This window comes from Castor canadensis, chromosome 11, assembly GCF_047511655.1.
Source record: "Castor canadensis chromosome 11, mCasCan1.hap1v2, whole genome shotgun sequence".
NCBI classification, from domain to species: Eukaryota; Metazoa; Chordata; class Mammalia; order Rodentia; family Castoridae; genus Castor; species Castor canadensis.
In genome coordinates, this window is record NC_133396.1 from 61,682,333 (window position 1) to 61,703,713 (window position 21,381).

The 21,381-nt window shown below is 35.6% G+C and overlaps 1 protein-coding gene across 6 annotated transcripts in view; it reads left to right on the plus strand.

Moving 5' to 3' along the window:
* Positions 1 to 21,381, plus strand: part of Rabep1 (rabaptin, RAB GTPase binding effector protein 1) — a 127,297-nt gene that overhangs the window by 44,751 nt on the left and 61,165 nt on the right. For all 6 annotated transcript variants that reach the window (XR_012438774.1, XR_002212700.2, XM_020168244.2 and 3 more), the window contains exons 3-5: positions 16,865 to 17,068; positions 18,821 to 18,981; positions 21,203 to 21,322. Coding sequence is in view for 4 of the 6 variants with exons in the window: in XM_020168244.2 (XP_020023833.1) it covers positions 16,865 to 17,068; positions 18,821 to 18,981; positions 21,203 to 21,322 (485 nt within the window). In the remaining 2 variants the exon portion in view is untranslated. The remainder of the gene's footprint in view (positions 1 to 16,864; positions 17,069 to 18,820; positions 18,982 to 21,202; positions 21,323 to 21,381) is intronic.

Genomic DNA, 21,381 nt, shown 5'->3' on the forward strand with positions numbered 1-21,381 from the left:
CCTTGAGCACCGAAGCGGGGGGTGGGGGGGGATCCCTCTCAACAAGCCGGCTAGAGAAGGCAGGAGCGGTGGCACCTGCCCAGCAAACTAGGAACGGGAAAGCTTGTAACAGTGGCGGTTGGAGGAAAATTCCACAGGAATGGGGGGAAGACCCACTTCCCACGTGAACTGTAAATAAACACGCAGGCCAGAGAAAGTGAGTGCAGTGTCACCTTCCCCAGTGTGCTTGGAAAGGGGAAAGCTTGTAGCAGTGGCAGTTGCACGCAGTAGAACGCTAAGTAAACAAAACCTGCGGGGCTAGGTGAGTGTTAAGCTTACTCCTGAGATCTGCATAAATAAAGCCTCCAGCAACAGCAGGCTGACAGCAGTGGGCAGGTGAGCCACAGCCTCAGACAGACATTCACAGAACTGTCTCCAGACTCTTCTTTTTCCTCCCTACCTTTGATGAGACAACAACTGAACTACACCTGCATTCTGAAAAACTTACTGAAACTGTATTACATTTGAATGTGGGACACTTTGTGGTATTTTTTTTTAGTTTAGGTTTGTTTGGTTTGGTTTAGGTTTTTTCCCCTTTGATGAGACAACGACAGAACTACTTCTGAGACACCATCTCCAGGATTGGAGGCTGAGGGACAAACACCAAAATTATTAACACTGAAACTTTATTGCATTTGAACTTGGAGATTTTTTATTTATTATTTATTATTATTTTTTAAATTTTTTATTATTTTTTTCTCAATCCTCTCTCTGTCTCTCTAATGCCTGTTCAGCTTACTGTTGATTAGTACACTATCTCTTCCTGTTTATATCTTTGAAACTTTGTTTTGTTTTTTTTGTTTGTTTACTTGTTTTTTCCCTCTTTCTTTAACTTTTTTGCTTTTCCTCTCCTTTCACCCATCCATTCTAAATATTATCATTGTTATTATTACAAACTAGAAAATACTTAATTGCCCACAGTACAGGGACAATAACAACAACAAGGGCAATGATGGGAAGACAGAAAAAACAGTTTCCCAACAGCAAAAAATTAGTACAGGAACTAAAGGGAAATGAAGAAAACAGATACTCAGATCCAGACTCCAACAAAATGAAGATAAACTATGCCAAAGAACCCAATGAAGCTCACAAGAACAATCTAAAAGAAGAAATACTACAGGTAATCAATGAGAATTTTATAGAGATGATACTGGATGGATATGGTCAACCAAAATGTACAGGAGACACTCAAGAAATTGCAAGACAACAAAAGTAGAGAATTTGAAAAAGCACGAGAAGAAATAAAAGTAACCATAGAAGCATTGTATAAACACCAAAGTAAAACAAAGAACACGATTAATAAAGAGATAAATGAACTCAGGATAAAAATAGACAACATTAAAGAGGAAACGACTCAGGATATGGAAAACCTCAGAAAAAAGAATGAAACAGAATTGCAAAACAAAATGGAAGGCCAATCCAGCAGAATAGAACAAACAGAAGACAGAATCTCAGAACTCGAAGATGAAATGGTAATTAAAAGAAAAACCGAAGAACTATTAGTTAAACAACTCAAGACCTCCGAAAGGAAAATGCAAGAAATCACCGACTCCATCAAAAGACCAAACCTCAGAATCATGGGCATCAAAGAAGGAGAAGAGGTGCAAGCAAAGGGAATGCATAATATATTCAACAAAATAACAAAAGAAAATTTCCGAAATCTAGAGAAATCTATTCCCATAGACATGCAAGAGGACTCCAGAACACCAAACAGACTAGACCAAAGTAGATCTACCCCACGGCATATTATCATTAAAACAACAAATACAGAGACCCGAGAAAGAATACTGAAGGCTGTAAGAGAGAAAAAAAGAAATAACATACAAAGGTAAACCCATCAAAATCAAAGCAGACTTCTCAACAGAAACATTAAAAGCAAGAAGAGCTTGGGGTGACATCTTCCGGGCCCTGAATGAAAATAACTTCAACCCTAGGATACTCTACCCAGCAAAACTATCATTCAAAATAGATGGAGCAATAAAAATCTTCCATGATAAGCAGAAACTAAAACAATATGTGACCACAAAGCCACCAGTACAAAAGATTCTTCAAGGGAGTCTGCACACAGAAAGTGAAACCCAACATGAGAGGGTGGGCAGCACCAAACTACAGGAAAAGAAAAAGCAAGAAAGTAGAGAGTAACCTCAACTTAGCTACACACAATCAAACCTTCAAACAACTAAGACAACTAAATAACAGGAATCACCACATACCTAACAGTACTAACACTTAATGGACTTAATTCCCCCATCAAAAGGCAATGTTTGATGAACTGGATTAAAAAGGAAGATCCAACAATTTTCTGCTTACAGGAGACCCATCTCACCGACAGAAATAAGCATAGGCTTATTTCTATGCTTAGAAATAAGCTGGAAGAAGATTTACCAAGCCAATGGCCCCCGAAAACATACAGGAGTAGCAATACTTATCTCTGACAAAGTAGACTTCAAACCTACATTGATCAAGCGAGATAAAGAAGGACATTCCATACTAATAAAAGGGGAAATACACCAAAAGGAAATAACAATTATCAACCTATATGCACCCAGTTTCATCAAACATACACTGAAGGACCTAAAAGCATATATTAATCCCAACACTGTGGTGGTGTGAGACTTTAACACCTCATTATCATCAATAGATAGATCATCCAAACAAAATATCAATAAAGAAATCCTAGATCTAAAATATGCAATAGATCAAATGGACCTAGTTGATGTCTAGAGAACATTTCATCCAAGTTCTGCACAATATACATTCTTCTCAGCAGCCCATGGAACCTTCTCCAAAATAGATCCTATCCTAGGGCACAAAGCAAGACTATTCAAATATAAGAAAATAGAAATTATACCATGCATTCTATCTGATCACAATGCAGTAAAACTAGAACTCAAGAACGAAAGTAAAGACAAAAAGCATGCAAAGAGCTGGAAACTGAAAACTCATTGCTTAATGAACAATGGGTCATTGATGAAGTAAAAGAGGAAATTAAAACGTTCCTGGAAGACAATGAAAATGAAAACACAACCTACCGGAACCTATGGGACACAGCAAAGGCAGTCCTGAGAGGAAAGTTTATAGCCATGAGTGCATATATTAAAAAGATTGAAAGATCCCAAATCAGTGACCTAATGATACATCTCAAACTCCTAGAAAAACATGAAGAAGAAAATCCCAAAACAAATAGGAGAGAAATAATAACAAAAGGAGCTAAAATCAATGAAATAGAAACCAAAAAATACTTACAAAGAATTAATGAAACAAAAAGCTGGTTCTGTGAAAAAATAAACAAGATTGATAGACTGCTGGCAAACCTGACTAAAATGAGGAGAAAAAAACCCCAAATTAGTAGAATCAGGAATGCAATAGGGGAGATAACAACAAACACCATGGAAGTCCAGGAAATCATCAGAGACTACTTTGAGAACCTATATTCAAATAAATTAGAAAATCTTAAAGAAATGGACAGATTTCTAGATACTTATCATCCAAAACTGAACCAAGAGGATATTAATAAACTGAATAGTTCTATAACACAAAATGAAATTGAAGCAGCAATCAAGAGTCTCCCCAAAAGAAAAGTCCAGGACCTGATGGATTCTCTGCTGAATTCTATCAGACCTTTAAAGAAGAACTGACACCAACTCTCCTTAAACTGTTCCATGAAATAGAAAGGGAAGGAAGACTGCCTAACACATTGTATGAAGACAGTATTACATTTATCCCCAGACCAGGCAATACAACTCCAAAAAAGGAGAACTATAGGCCAATCTCCTTAATGAACATTGATGCAAAAATCCTCAATAAAATAATGGCAAACTGAATTCAACAGCGCATCAAAAAGATCATTCAACACAACCAAGTAGGCTTCATCCCAGGAATGCAGGGGTGGTTCAACATACGAAAATCAATAAATGTAATAAACCACATTAACAGAAGCAAAGACAAAAACCACTTGATCATCTCAATAGATGCAGAGAAGGACTTTGATAAGATCCAACACATTTCATGCTAAAAGCTCTAAGAAAACTAGGAATAGAAGGAAAGTACCTCAACATTATAAAAGCTACATTTGACAAACCTACAGCCAGCATTATACTTAATGAAGAAAACCTGAAACCATTCCCTCTAAAATCAGGAACTAGACAAGGATGCCCACTATCTCCACTCCTATTCAACATAGTACTGGAATTCCTAGCCAGAGCAATTAGGCAAGAAGAAGGAATAAAAGGAATACAAATAGGTAAAGAAACTGTCAAAATATCCCTATCCCTACCTTAAAGACCCAAAAAACTCTTCTCAAAAGCTCCTAGACATCATCAATAGCTATAGCAAGGTAACAGGATATAAAATCAACATAGAAAAATCATGAGCATTTCTATACACTAATAATGAACAAACTGAGAAAGAATATATGAAAACAATTCCATTTACAATAGCCTCAAAAAATTAAATACCTAGGTGTAAACCTAACAAAGGATGTGAAAGACCTCTACAAGGAAAACTATACACTTCTGAAGAAAGAGATCGAGGAAGACTCTAGAAAGTGGAGAGATCTCCCATGCTCATGGACTGGTAGAATCAACATGGTAAAAATGTCTACACTCCCAAAAGTAATCTTCATGTTTAATGCAATTCCCATCAAAATTCCAGTGACATTTATTAAAGAGATTGAAAAATCTACTGTTAAATTTATTTGGAAATACAAGAGGCCACGAATAGCCAAGGCAATACTCAGTCAAAAGATCAATGCTGGAAGTATCATGATACCAACTTCAAACTATATTACAAAGCAGTAACAATAAAAACAGCATGGTACTGGCACAAAAACAGACATGACAAAGGTGCTAAAAATATACAATGGAGAAATGACAGCCTCTTCAACAAAAACTGCTGGGAAAACTGGTTAGCAGTCTGCAAAAAACTGAAACTAGATCCATGTATATCACCCTATACCAAGATTAACTCAAAATGGATCAAGGGTCTTAAGATCAGACTCCCAATTTTAAAGTTGATACAGGAAAGAGTAGGAAATACTCTGGAGTTAATAGGTATAGGCAAGAACTTTCTCAATGGAACCCCAGCAGCTCAGCAACTAAGAGATAGCATAGATTAGTGGGACTTCATAAAATTAAAAGCTTCAGCTCAACAAAAGAAATGGTCTCTAAACTGAAGAGAACACCCACAGATTGGGAGAAAATATGTGCCAACTACACATCAGACAAAGGACTGATAACCAGAATATATAGGGAACTTAAACAACTAAATTCTCCCAAAATTAATGAACCAATAAAGAAATGGGCAAGTGAAATAAACAACTTTCTCAAAGGAAGAAATTCAAATGGCCAAAAAACACATGAAAAAATGCTCACCATCTCTAGCAATAAAGGAAATGCAAAGTAAAACCACACTAAGATTCCACCTCACCCCTGTTAGAATAGCCATCATTAGCAACACCACTAACAACAGGTGTTGGCGAAGATGTGGGGGAAAAAAGAACCCTCTTACACTGATGGTGGGAATGTAAACTAGTACAGCCACTCTGGAAATAAATTTGGAGGCTACTTAAAAACCTGAACATTGATCTACCATATGATCCAGTAATACCACTCTTGGGGATATAACCAAAAGAATGTGACTCAGGTTACTCCAGAGGCACCTGCACACCAATGTTCATTGCAGCACTGTTCACAATAGCCAAGTTATGGAAACAGACAAGATGCCCCACTACTGTCGAATGGATCAAGAAAATGAGGTATTTGTTCACAGTGGAATTTTATGCATCCATGAAGAAGAACGAAATGTTATCATTTGCTGGTAAATGGGTGGAATTGGAGAACATCATTTTGAGTGAGGTTAGCCTGGCCCTAAAGAAGAAAAATCGTATGTTCTCCCTCATATGCAGACATTAGATCAAGGGCAAACACAAGGGGAATTGGACTTTGATCACATGATGAGGCGAGAGCACACGAGGTTTGAGGATATGGAAGACACCTAAGAAAGTAGATGGCATTGTTGCCCTCAACCCAGAGAAATTAAAGTAGAATCTTTGGGGCAACTGAGGCCAATAGGAGACGGGGACCAGGAACTAGAGAAAAGGTTAGTTTAAGAAGAATTAACTTAGAAGGTAACACACATGCACAGGAAATCAATGCGAGTCAACTCCCTGTATAGCTATCCTTATCTCAACTAGCAAAAACCCTTGTTCCTTCCTATTATTGCTTATACTCTCTCTTCAACAAAATTAGAGATAAGGTCAAAATAGTTTCTGCTGGATAGTGAGGGGGTTTGGGGAAGAGGGAGAGGGCGGGGGAATAAGTGAGGGGGTGGGGGAAGGGGGGAGAAATGACCCAAACATTATATGCACATATGAATAAAATAAAAATTAAAAAAAAAACTGAACTGATAATTAACAGTCTGTGAGACTGGTAATCATCCTTATATTAATGTCCAAAAGGACATCACAGAAAACTTATACTAATATTCCTTTGGAATATAAATGCTGAAATCGTCAACAAGGTTTTGGTAAATCAAACTTAGCAGCACATAAAAAGAATTTCATAACATGATCAAGTGAAATTTACCTCAGGAATGCAAGGTTAGTCCAATACTTGAAAATGAATTAATGTGGTATACTACATCAATTTTAAAAAACAAAAGCTTTACATGATCATCTTGATACATCTAACGCCCTTTCATGATAAAAAGACTAAACTAGGAATGGGAACTTTTTCACCTTGAAAAAAGCCCTTTATACAAAAACTCAGTGTTGGCATAACCCTTAATATTTAAAGACTGAATACTTTCCCTCTAAAATCTCCAACAAGAAAATGATGTCCATTCTTTTCACTCCTGCTCTACATTGGAGTTAAGCTTCTATTCAAGGTACTTAGCCACAGGGTGGGGTAGAGAGTCGGTAAAGGAAAAGGAGATGGAGATAAAAGGAATCCAGATTGGAAAGGAAGAAATAAGTAAAATTACTTACTATTCTCATTGACATTATATTTTTGTAGAAAATCCAAGGAAATCCAGCGAGGTTCAGGATATAAGATCAATATACAGAAATGTGTTGTGCTTCTGTACACTTGCATTGAGCAATCTGAAAATGAAATTAATAAACAATTGCATTTATAATAGCATCAAAATTAATATTGTACTTTTAAGTAAATTTAACAACATATGTTCAGCACTGGATTCTGAAAACTTCAAAAACACTGTTCAAAGAAATTAAAGGAATTGTAGTCAATGAAAAGATATCTTGTGTTTATGGAACAGAAGACTTAATATTATAATGGGGTATTACTCCCCAGATTGATCTACAAATTCACTGCAATATCTCAATATCCCAGTTGGTTTCTTTGTAGAACTTGACAAACTGATCCTAAAATTTATATGGAAATACTATAGACTTAGAATAGTTAAAACACTTGTTAAAAAGACTTAGGCTTTTTTGTGGGAGACTGTCAGATTTCTGGATTTTTAAAACCCACTATAAGGGAACACTAATCAATAGAATTGGTACTGGCATAAGACAGATATAATAGTGGAACAGAATTGAGACTGTAGAAATATTATTTATCATCAATTGCTTTCAGCCAGGTACCAAAACAATTCAGCAGGGTGTCAAATAATAGTTTAAACAATTTGTATTGATGTTTAGATATCTATGTGCAAAAGGATAAAACTGAACTTCTATCATTTGTAAAAATTAAAATGTTCAAACCCCAATCCCACCAAAAATTAAATTTATAAAAACCTAGATACAAAAGGCAAGCTATAAACTCTTAGCATGTCACCTTTGTGGCCTTAGGTTAGACAATGGTTTTTCACTAAAAGCAGCAGGAACCAAAGAAAAATTAGATAAATTAAGACTTCATCATAATTTTAAAAAATTGTGCTTCCACAGAGACCATCATGAAAGTGCCAAAAGATAGTCCATAAAATGGGGCAAAATCTTGCAAATATAAAGCACTTTTGGCTAGATTATACAAGGAACTCACAACTAAATAATGAAAAGACAGTCCAACTAAAAATAAGCAATGAATTTGAATAGACATTTTTCCAGAGAAGATAAACACATAAATGGTCTGTTGGCATGTCGTAAGGTACTCAATTACATTAGTATCTGGGAAACACAAATCAAAATTGTAATGAGATATCACTGCATACCTACTCGGATACCTATAGTTAATAGGTCAGATAATTAAAAATGTTGACCCTTATACTCTACTGCAAGAACATAAGATGGTACATTAGCTTTGGAAAACAGCGTGATATTTCCTTAAACATTTAAACAAAGTTACCATTTGTCCCAATAATTCCATTCCTATGTTATATACAAGAAAAATTAAAGAATACATATACATAAACTCATACATGGGTTTCCATAGCCAAAGGCTGGGGGCATGGCTGAAGTGTTAGAACACTTGCTTAGCAAGCTTGAGTTAGAACCCCACTACTGTGAAAAAAACCGTAATAGCGAAAAGTTGTACATGGATGTTCATAACAGCGTGTGACAGTACTGTTCATAAGCAACAAAACCCAAATGTCCATCAGTTAGAAGGGATAAACAAAATGGTTTTCTTTTTTTCATCCTTTAAAAGTTATGAAGTAAAGGTACTCTTACATGATCGGTGAGCCTTGAAAACATGCTAAGGGAACAAAGCCACTTATAAGAAGCCACATATTGTATGGTTTTATTTAAGTGAAATATCCAGCATAAATGATCCATAGAGGTAACAGTAGATTGGTGGTTGGTTAGGAATGTGAACTAAGGTGTTGGAAGGTGATAGAGGCTACAGGGTTTCTTTTTGAGACAATGAAAATGTTCTAAAATTCATTATGGTAATAGTTGCACAAGTCTGTGAATCTAAAAAATAACTGAATTGTACACTTTAGGTAAAGTGGTATATCACTTACATCTTAGTTGTAACATTACAAAAAAGATGTGAAATCAATAGAGGAAATCAAAATCAAAATCTGGTTCTTTGAAAAGATTAATACATATGGTAATCCTTTACCCAGAATAAGTAAGGAAAAAAATGATTACTAATCACTAACACTATGAATTGCTAATGAAAGAAATTAGCCAGATGCCAGTGGCTTACACCTGTAATCCTAGCTACTCTGTAGCTGGACATCAGAAAGATCACGGTTCAAAGCCAGCCTGGGCAAATAAGATCGTGAGACCCTATCTTGAAAATACCTAACACAAAAAGGGCTGATGGAGTAGGTCCTGAGTAGCCCCAGTACCACAAAAAAAGAAAAATTAATACCAGAAATGAAAGAGGACAGATTACTATATAGGTCCAGTTACATTTAAAAGAATTGTAAAGGTGGGTGCTGGCGGCTCATGCCTGTAATCCTACCTACTCAGGAGGAAGAGATCAGGAGGATCAAGGTTTGAAGCCAGCCCAGGCAAATAGTTCTCCAGACCCTATCTTGAAAATACCTATCACAAAACAGCACTGGCAGAGTGGCTCATATGGTAGGGTGCCTGCCTGCTAAGCTTGAGGATCTAAATTCAACCCACCAGTACCCCCCTCAAAAAAATAATAAAGAAAAATTACAGAACAACTCATTGTCCACAGATTTGATAACGTAGATGGAATGGTCTAATTTCTTGAGAAACACAATCTATCAAAATTCACACAAGAAGAAATAGTCTGTATAGACCTGTAAATGAAATTTGATAATTAATAACCTTCCACAAAAGAAAGCATCATGCTCAGTTGGATTCACTAATAAGTTCTACCAAACATTTTAAGGAAAAAATTCTCTACAGTCTCTTTCAGAAGGTAGAAACAGAATAAATACGTCCTAATTCATTCAGTTATACCATTGGGACCCAATATCAAAACTAATCAAGGACATTACAAGAAAACTGTAGATCTCTGTCTTTCATAAACATAGATGCAGAAAATGTCAACAAGATATTAGCAAATCTAATCTAACAAAACATAAAAATAATAGCACACCTTGGCCAAGTGTCATATATTTATCCTAGATATGCAGTATATCAGAAAAGCTAAAGGTGAAAACTAATGTAACCATTATCAGTAGATGAAGAAAAGGCTTTTGGCAAGATTCAGCACATAATCATAATTAAAAACTCAGGAAATTAGGAATAGAGAGCCACTTCCTTAGTTTGATAAAGAAAATTTACTTAAACACCTGTACTAACATATTTGTTGAGATACTTGAAGCCTCCTTATTAAGGTCAGGAACATGGCAAGGAAGTTCTTTTCCACAAATTTTTAAATGTGGTCCTTGCTAATACAATGAAACAGTCTTTGTTCACAAATGGCATGATTCTCTACAGAAAATTCAGAAGAATTGACAAAAAAAAGAGCTTTCTGTAAAATAGGGTTGCATGATATAAGGCTAATGTATAAAAGTCATTTGTTTTCCATATAGCAGTGAACAAGTGGTATTTGAAAGTAAGAATGTGTTTAATTAGTATGGAAAAATCCAAAATGCTCACGTACAGTATCACAAGATGTACGAAGATCTATGAGAAAATATAACCATGATGACAGAAATTAAAGAAGAGGTAAATAAATGGAGAGAAAGTCAGTGTTCATGAGCAAGAATACTCTATACAGCCAAGATGCCAGTTCTTGACAACTTGATCTGTAGATTCAAAGCAATCCCAATCAAAATCCCAGAAAGTCATTTTGTAAACATTGACAGATCGATTGAAAAGTTTATATATCAAGGCAAGAGATATATTACAACAATTCAACATTATTGGAGGAAAATAACAAAAATCTGAGGATTGATACTGCCTGACCTTAAGATTTTATATAAAACTAGGTAATCAAGGTAGTGTGCTATCAGTAAAAGAACAGACAGATGCACCAATGGAACAGAAAAAAATAGCCCAGAAGTAGAGTTGCATAAATACAGTCAACTGATCTTTGAAAAGGGGGCAAAGGCAAATTTTACAGACAGTTTTTTCATCAAATAGTGCCAAAAAAACTAGACATCCACGTGGGGAAAAGTGTATCTAGATAGAGACCTTTTACCCTTCACACTTAACTTTTATCTTAAAGGAAATGTGGATGTCTAAGAAATAGTGGTAGCTGTGTGAGTGAGACTGACTCAGAAACTGAGTAAAGACAGAAACCTGTGAAACTACAAAGGAAAAGTGTGTATGTGTGTGTGTGTAAATTCTGTATTCTCTGTGTTAAAACTGTTACATCAAATGGGAAAGAATTATTTCTGGGATAGTTTGTTCATTTGTGGGAACTAAATTGCCGAGGCTCAAGTTTATATACTTGACACCTCCTCGTGCTAAAAAGCCCTACTAGTTTTTACTTACTAGGACATTACCCAGAGCTTTTACTACCATGGTACATTTATGAAAAGAAAAACTGCAAACAAATTCAAACTTCCCGACCATTAAAAGTGGCATAGAGAACCTGCAGGAAAACCTGACCAAGGCTGGCTGACCTTATTTACGTATGTGAATATATTTACTGCATATTTTATATGGCATTTTACACAAATAAAAACCATGACATGGGACAGAGGTTTAAAATGCTAAAAGAAAACTTAAGATTTTATTGCTAAGCATTTCTTTCTTTTTTTTTTTAACTGGTTTTTCTTTCTTTTTTTTTTTTCATATGGAACAATACAGTCTTTGGTTTTTTTTTATTTATTTTTTTCTTTTATTATTCATATGTGCATACAAGGCTTGGTTCATTTCTCCCCTTTGCCCCCACCCCCTCCCTTACCATCCACTCCGCCCCCTCCCTACACCCCCAATACCCAGCAGAAACTATTTTGCCCTTATTTCTAATTTTGTTGTAGAGAGAGTATAAGCAATTTCAAATATATTTGTCAATAGACGATTTTATTAAAGAACGTTTATTCCCTTTATGTTTGTAAATGCATTTATGAAGATTTTCAAACATACTCAAAAGTTGAGAGGATAATAGAATCATATACCTTTCACCAAGATTCATAATTTCAAGATTTTATCACATTTATTTTAACTGTCCCTTTTCTTTGATACAGCATTTAAAAATAAGTTCCAGAAATAATATTTTATCATCTAACATACTACATACGCATCTCTAAAAATATGTGTATTTTCTTACATAAACACAGTAACAATGTCACCTGGATAATAGGCCTAAATTAAAGTTCAAAACTATAAATCTTGGGCTGGGAACATTGGCTCAAGTTGTATTGCTTGAGCCTGGCAAGACCCTGAGCTCAAATCCCCCTACTGCCAAGATTAAAAAAAAAAAAAAAGTAAACTATAAATCTCATAGGAGATAAAATCGAAGAAAACATAGATGACCTTGGTTGTGACAAAGACTTTTGAGACAGCACAAAAGGCACTATCCATGAAAGAAACAAAAAAACTGGACTTCATTAAATTTCTGTTCTGTGACAGACTGTGAAGAGAATGAGAAGATAGGCCATAGACTGGAAGAAAATATTTAAAAGTCATATAATGAAACTATTATCCAAAATACAGTGTAACAATAGGAAAATATAATGATAGGAAATTGAGCAGCCTGATTGAAAAAGGAGCAAAAGACTTGGACACCTCAAAAAAGATACAAAAGTTGCAAGTATGCATATGAAAAGATGTCCAATTTCAAATGTCACTAGGGAATTGTAGATTGAAACTGAAATACCATTACACCCAGTAGAAATGCCAGGGTCCCAATCCTGCTAATGCTAGTAAGGACCTGGAGCAGTAGAAACTCTCATTCATTGTTGATGGGAATGCAAAATGATACAGCCGTTTTGGTGGTTTATTACAAAATTAAACATACTCTTTTCATTTAATTCAGCAATCACAATCCTTGGTATTTATCCAAATAACTTGGAAACCTGCACAAAAACTTGTATACAGATATTTATAACAGCTTTGCTCATCATTGTCACAACTTGGAAGCAACTAAGTTGTCCAACAGTTTGTGAATGGATAAACCGATACATCCACATAGTAGAATATTCAGTATGAGAAAGAAATGAACAAGTACTAGGGATGTAGCTCAGTGATAGAGTGCTTGCCTAGCATGCACAAGGTCTTGAGTTCAATCCCCAACCCTGCAAAATAAAAAACATAAAGGAGCTATTAAGTCTTGAACATAGGGGAACTTTAAATTCTTAATTACTAAGGGAAAGAAGGAAATTGAAAGGGCCATATATTGTATGGTTCCAACTATATAACATTCTGGAAAAGTCAAAACTATGGAGACAATAAAAAGATCAGTGACATCTAGGAGTAGAAAGAAGGGAGGGTTCAACAGATAGAGCACAAAGGGTTTTTAGGACAGTGAAACTGTGTGATACTATGATGGTATATATGTGTCATTATACATTCATCAGAGCCCATTGGACGTACAGCAACCAAGAGTGAGTATTAATGTAAACTGTGGACAGTGGGTGGTCATGTGCCAACATATGTACATCATCTTTAATAAACATATCATTGTCGTAAAGGATGTTTTGTGGGGATTTTATTGTGTGTGTGAAATCTCTGAACCTTTGCTTAATTTTGATATGAATAAAAAACTCAAAGTTTAATTAAGAAAAATGAATTAATAACAAGACAGGACTGTACAATAGGTACAGTGTGTGTGTGGGGTGATTGTGGGAAGAGGAGAGGGTAATGGAGGAAATGAAGGTATGGGAGCATGGTTGATGGACTTCATATGCGTGTATGAAATGGAACAGTGAAACCTGTTGCAATTGCTTAAGTGGGCCCAGGAGGAGGTGTGTGTGTATCGGTTTGTAGATGGTGGGGTTGATCAAACCAGTGAACAGTGTAAACCTATTTTGAATTGTCACAATGAATCCCCCTGTACAATGAATATATTGTAACAAAAATGAAGAAAAAATTGAAAACCAATGTCTGAGACTTATCTCAAGATAATATATGTCAAGGGCATTAAGGATGGATTTGATAAGCATTATCATGGTGTATGACTGATAGATCTGGCTGGTGGATATATGAGGCTTATAATAACTTTTGATTTCTGGTAGGGCACATCCCTCCACCAGATTCAAAACTATCATGTCCTTCATCATTAAACTTTTTATTGTGTAAAACTTTAAGCTACACAAGAGTAGATAAAATACTGTAAGTAATGCTATGTTTAGACAATATAGTATTGGTATGTGACTAGATAAGTAGATATTTTTATAGAATAGAGTTCCCCAGAATGAGACCCTCCAATATGGAATTTTGATGTAGGACAAAGACGGTGTTATTAAAATGAGAAGCGACTGAGACACTGGGTATAGAACAATTTGGACATCTGTGTAGAAATAGATTTCTATTTCATGCCTGAATACTTGTGAGCTTGATAGATGATACATCGATCCTGTGATACCCCTATTAATGAATGAAATAGTTGTAAGTATCAACAGTGTTGGGGATAAGAGTTAATTTTGTAAGAAGACTGCTATGAGAACACAAAGGTGCAAAGCCTGAAGCATAGAACAGGTGCAAAATAGACACAAGAAAGCAGTGAACTCAAGTTGTTGATAGTTGTTACTTCAGAGAAAAGTAGTGTTTTTTGTGATGCTTTATTTCTATTCTTAAAATGTAGGGGGTGGGGGCAGGGGGGAGAAATGAACCAAGCCTTGTATGCACATATGAATAATAAAAGAAAAAAATGTGTATTTTATATTTTTTGCTTTTAGAATTTTTTATTTTTGAGAGGAGTGTCTCACTATGTTGTCCATTCTGGACTTGAATGCCGGGGCTCAAGGGATCCTCCTGCCTCGGCCTCCTGAGTGGCTGTGACTACAGATACACCCTACTGCACTGGGCATTTGTATATATATTTTTTTTTTAGTTATCAAAATAGCTTTATTAAGAACTGGCCAAACTTTAACTATTACTATTATTACAGTGTTTTGTTCAAATTTCTAAGTTATGTTATCTTACACATGTACATAAACATCAGAAAAGTTTGAATACTTTTATTTTACTACTTTAATCTTTTTCTTGAAGATGAGGGTTTCATCTTCCATCAGTTACGTTGTTATGACAGAAGTAAATTAAATAGGAACTGAATATGAAAAACCTCATCATGATCTGGAACCACTGAAGTTTTCTACTTCTTGCTCCATTTTCTGTGTAAGTGTTTTATCATAGTCCCCACGAAGCTGGTAAATACACTGGCTGATGACTGCATATAAACTTTCCAGTTGAAATATATTGTATACTTTACTTTTTTTAACAACAGCTTTCAAAAGATTTTTTAACTGCTCTTGAGGAAGTATCCAGTATATAAACTTGAGCCTTGGCAATTGTAGTTCCCACAAATGAACAAACTATCCCAGAAATAATTCTTTCCCATTTGACGTAACAGTTTTAACACACAGAATACAGAATTTACACACACACACACACACACACACACACACACACACACACTTTTCCTTTGTAGTTTCACAGGTTTCTGTCTTTACTCAGTTTCTGAGTCAGTCTCACTCACACACCTACCACTGTTTCTTTGGCATTCATATTTCCTTTAAGATGTAAGATAATTGCAGAAAGCAATTATGTTCTTTTAACTGTCTCTGGCTAAAGCTTCAAAATATTTTAATCGTGATAGGGAAATGGCATCAAACTGATATTGAGGAGTAAAGATTGCTTTCTCTCTCTCTCTCTTTTTTTTTTTTTTGGTGGTACTGGGGAGTAACTCAGGCAGATACTCTACCTCTTGAGCCACTCTTCCAGCCCGAGAGAGTAGGGATTTCTTAAGTGACCTTACTTGTATTTAATTCGACTAGGTTTTTCTCCCTCCTAGACTACCACATCATTAATTCCTGTGAATTGTTTGTTTGTTTGTTTATTTATTTATTTATAATACTGGCGTTTGAATTCGGGGCATTAAGCTTACCAGGCAGGTGTTCTATCTCTTGAGCTATGCCCTAGCCCTGTTTTGATTTAGTTATTTTTTGAATTGTATCTCATATATTTCTCAGAGTAGTCTCAGAATTTGAAACTCTTTCCCCATAGCTTGGACCACGGGCACACACCATCAGTTTTGTCTTGTTTGTTGAGATGGAGTCTTGCTGACTTTTTGCCTGTGCTGGCCTTGAACTGTAATCCTGCTAATCTCTGACCCCCCGCCCAGTAGCTATGATTACTATGCCTGGCCCTCCTGTGACTGATAACCAATGGATGTCTGCACAGTTTTTCAGAATGCTTTGATGCTGTCTCTTTGGTTTTTACAAGTGGTTAGTAATTTGTATAAAGTGTTACCACTGTCTTGTAAGGAAATTGAGGCGTGATGGTCCTAAAGTCATAAAGCTGGCTAAAAGTAGATTTAAATCTTCAAAGTTTATTTAATGGCCATTTTACTTATTTATTGTATTTTGTAAAGGATATCAGTGACTTTTCTTCATATACCCCTTTCAACTTTTAAATACCTAAAGTTTTTCTTTTTTTTAAAAGAGACAAACAGCAGTATACTGGGAAAAGGTTTATAAGAGCAGACAGATTTAATACCCAGAATATATAAAATGTTCTTCCAAATGAGAAGGAAACAGTTTATTGGAAACTCATAAGCTGGTCATGGTGGTGCATACCTATAACTCCAACACTCAGGAGGCAGAAGCAGGAGGGTCATGGGTTCAAGGTAAGTCTTGGTAAAGTGAGACCTCCATCTCCAAAACAAAAGAAAAACAAAAGGTCTAGGAGGGGTTGTAGCGCAAGTGGTTAGAACACTTGCCTAGGAAGCAGGAAGCCTGGGTTTATTCCCCAGAACTGAAAAAAATGAATGAAGATTGTCAGTCTGATTAAGTGAACTCGTCATTAATATAAAGTCTGACTTTTTTTCAGAGGATCTGAAGAGGCAAAATGCAGTGTTACAAGCTGCACAGGATGATTTGGGACACCTTCGGACACAGCTCTTGGAAGCTCAGGCAGAGATGGAGAATATTAAGGCTATTGCCACAGTCTCTGAGAATACTAAGCAGGAAGCTATAGATGAAGTGAAAAGGCAGTGGAGAGAAGAAGTTGCTTCACTTCAGGCCGTTATGAAAGGTAAAGAGAAGGAAAGATCAGTGTCATGACTTTCTAAGATAACCAAATTCTGAGGACTGAGAACAGTTTCAGACTGTCATCATTATACCCTGGGTTCATTTGTGGATTTATGTACTGTTGTCTTCAAGATGTACTGTCAGAACAAAGGGAAGTCAATAGTATTGTAAATGTGTTTATCACCTGTGTCTTTAATAGATTTAATGAGCAGAGGTACAGTAAGAGTGTTACAGAGATAATGTATTACATGTGGACATTGTAAGGTGGGATTATTATTATTATTATATTACATTGTAAGGTTTTAAAGAGGGCCTTAAAAGTGGATTTTTGCTTAGGAGTCAGGCATGTAATGCAAAGAGCAAAGTGATTATCTACACTTCATAGCTCTAGTTAATTATTGCTTTTCCAGTCTAGTGTAGCCATATAGTTCAGACTTAAGAAAAAAAATTGTATTGTATTTGCACTGCAGTTGATGTGGAAGAATGGCCTATGGGTTAGGATGGGCTTTATGGACTGCCAGCTTGTGACTCTTGGTCTGAAGGAAGTGTACTAGTATAGTTTCTCTTTCCTTTTGGCAATAATGTTTAATTGCTTGCTACGTTTCTGAGAAGGTGATGACAAAATGGAGTACTTCCCTGAATTTTTGAGAATCCTGGAATTAGTTGATACTATAAATTTGGAATAATGATCATTTCTCCTGCCCTCATATTTGCATTTGTGTGATATTTTTCTGCCTTAGTGCTCTTGTGAGAAGACAGGTAAGGCTACCCCAATTTCTGTGGTAGTTGTCTCATAATAGTTACTCTAGGTCTTATGTAACAAATTTGACTGTAGTTCTCACAGAACAAGAAGTCCTAGCATCCCACCTTTTTCCAGTCATCTGTTTCTTCACTATTGATATGGTTTTCAATTTTATCTTTGCTTTGTGGCTGAAAAATGACTGCTATGCCTCCAGTCAACAACAGAAAAGCAAAAGTTTTCTAGAAATCTGCAGCATATATACCCCTCCCACTTTGTTGACCAAGTATGTAGTCACCTAGAAGTGTAAGGAAACTGGAAAAATGTAGTTTTATTTTTACTTATTTATTTTTGTGGTGCAGGGAATCAAACCCAGGGCTTCATGTAAGCGATCTACCCCTGACCTCCCTCCCCACCATGAAAATGTAGTTTAAAAATTGGGCACATTGACCTAAACAAAACTGGGATCCTGTTAATAAAGAAGAAAAGTGGAAATTTATGGTCAATTAGTGGTATCTGTTATGTGGTGTTTTAAGATTATATTAACGGTAAAGCCACTTTACAGAGAAATCTATCTCACTTTGGAATCTTAGGTGTTATAATAAAATGTTCCAAAAATAATATCCCTCTTTTCCCACTTTCAGGTAGTTGGACAGGTTGACAAGTATTTGTCTTGAGAGCCATAGTGTAGTGAATAAGAACTTACACTTTGGAGTTTGCCTTAAGTTTGAGTTCAAGTTCTGCTTGTTTCTGGTTATGAAACAGTGGCCAAACTATTTACCCTTTCCTAAGGTTTCTCTTCTGTAAAATAATATATGGCACAGGTTTATTGTGAAGATTAAAGATGATGTAATAAAGCCCTTATTTCTACACATTGTAAGAGCTAGAATTGTTTTTTTAGTGAATTAAAAGTCTTCCAGAAATTAGATAAGCTTTTTATGAAACTTTAGAAATTTTAGTGTGCCAGATATTTTTCCTCCCATAATGGTTAGATGTAAATATGGTGATGTTTTATAGAAACAGTTCGTGACTATGAGCACCAGTTTCACCTTAGGCTGGAGCAGGAGCGAGCACAATGGGCACAGTATCGAGAAACTGCAGAACGAGAAATAGCTGACTTAAGAAGAAGACTGTCTGAAGGTCAAGAGGAAGAAAACTTAGAAAATGAAATGAAAAAGGTATAAAGGAATATGTTTATTCAAATGCAAAGTGCTTTCAAATATTGTCATAGTACTAGAAGTTGTTCTTTAATGTTTTCTGTTAGAAGAATTATTTGGACACAGACCTAAAGATAATACTTGATAATTGATGCCCTTTCCCTAGATAATACCTATGACAAACTCCCTTACTCTCTTCACATCTTTGATCAGATGATACCTTTTCATGAGGCTCATCTGACTGCCCTGTTTAACATTGTAATTTGCCCACCTCCCTTCCCACCTTCCATGACTCTCATGAGTTCCTGTATTCTGCATTTTTCTCTTTCTGTACCATGTTTCCTTATAATAAAACAGTTCACCTCTTATTGTGTCTATTGTTCGCTGCCTTTCTCTCTTAGAATGTAAACTCCATGAGAACAGATTTTTTTTTTTTTTTGCATGGTACTGGGGATTGAGCCAAGCTCTTTACCACTTCACCCACGTCCCAGCCCCAGAATCTTGTGGATCCTAAATACCTAAGAAGTATCTACCAAATAGAGACTCAGTAAATATTTGTTGGGTGAGAGCTGTTGCTTGATGATTGTGTCTAACTCACAGTTTTAGAACACATGTTGGTTTTCCCTGTTTCTCAGCATACCTTGATTGTTGTGTGGCACATGCCTCACGTGTTAATGCCTGGGCACAATGCAACTAAATATGAGATGGTTCATCTTATCATTGGGAAAATTTAAAAGCCTTGGACCAGTATGATTTCATGAATTATTATTTTATTAATTTATATACATAAATGTTTTAATCAACATTATATATTATAAGATTATCCAGTGTTACATACTAACCATTATATACATGTAATAATAAAAGAATTAACACTGAATTTTCATTTGGATTAATAATCATTTTTGTTTACTATTCTTTGACCCATTCTTCAGATATACATATATTCATTATTTCCACAATCTATCACTTTTTGTCATTTAAAAAGTTGTAATTTTTAAAATTCTTATTTTTTAGAACTGTTTTTGATTGACATAAAAATTATGAAAGAGTTCTCATATACTCCATCCCCAGTAGATCCTATTAGTACATGAGCATGGTACATTTGTCACAGTTAAAAATCTGATATCAATTCATTATTATTGACTGATGGTCCTTTGTTTGTATTCAGATTGCAGTAGTTTTTCCCTAATGTTCTTTTTTTTCTATTCAAGGATCTCATCCAGGATGGTACATTGTATTTAGTCCTGAAGTGACTCCTCCTGGAGTCTGAGGCTCCTCTTGCCTCAGTTTTTCAGTTTTGTTTGCTTTTAATGAACTTTCTGCCATTAAAATTTTTTAATGACCTTTTTGCCATTAAAAACTTTTAATTTTCTTTTATTTATTTTTGAGATAGGATCTTCTTAGGTAACTAGGGCTGGCCTAGAACTTGGTATGTAGCCCAGGCTGTCCTTGAACTCACAATCCTCTTGCCTCAGCCTCCAGAGAATGGTGGGGTCACAGGCGTGTGTCCCCATGCCTGACTTCTTTCTGTCATTTTGAAAAGTTCTCTTTAAGACTTTGTTTACAGTGACATCTAACACTTGGAATTGTGAGACGATACTTGCATTAATAAATAACTACAATAAATTCTTTGCTTCCCTTCTTTTTTTCCTGCTGGCTTTTTCAGTGACCTCTGTGAGTCTCCCACTGTTCCTGACTGTGAAGACGTTTTAAGCTAACGTGTCTTTTTCAAGGAGTATTAGTTCAAAGCAAAATAATGACCACTTTGTACGGTTCTGAAAATAAAGTGAATCTGAATCCTGCTTTTCGTGTTTTTTTGGGAAGAATTCCCTTCACCATACATGATATTTTCTCTATTCTGAGCAATGGAGGATACGTTTGATCTCATTCACTCAGTGAATAAGGTTACTTTTCATTTTCATTAGCAGGATGAACTCCATCTCTTTGAATCTGCCTTTTATGTATGAGATATATATATATTGCTCAAATAAGTCACAGTGAATCAATTTTTCTATTCACTTCCAAATTCTAAATAAAATATGTGGAAAGGTCTGATAATGACTTGGTAGTCACAGTATTATAGCATTTACAAGTTGAACTTGGTTCAATTTTGTGACTGGTAATAAAGAGCCTGGGATTGTTATTTGTTATACTAATTTTTAGCAAATGGATTGGTCAGAGTTTTTTTAGAAAAGCAATATATGAGTAAGTTGTAGCATTTAATTCTTTTTAACCATAGGCTCAAGAAGATGCTGAAAAACTTCGGTCTGTTGTGATGCCAATGGAGAAGGAAATTGCAGCTTTGAAAGATAAACTGATAGACGCTGAAGAAAAGATTAAAGAGCTGGAGGCCTCAAAGGTTGTGAAACATTGTAGTTCATCTCCCCTAATGCCACGAACAAAACTGGAATCACTAAA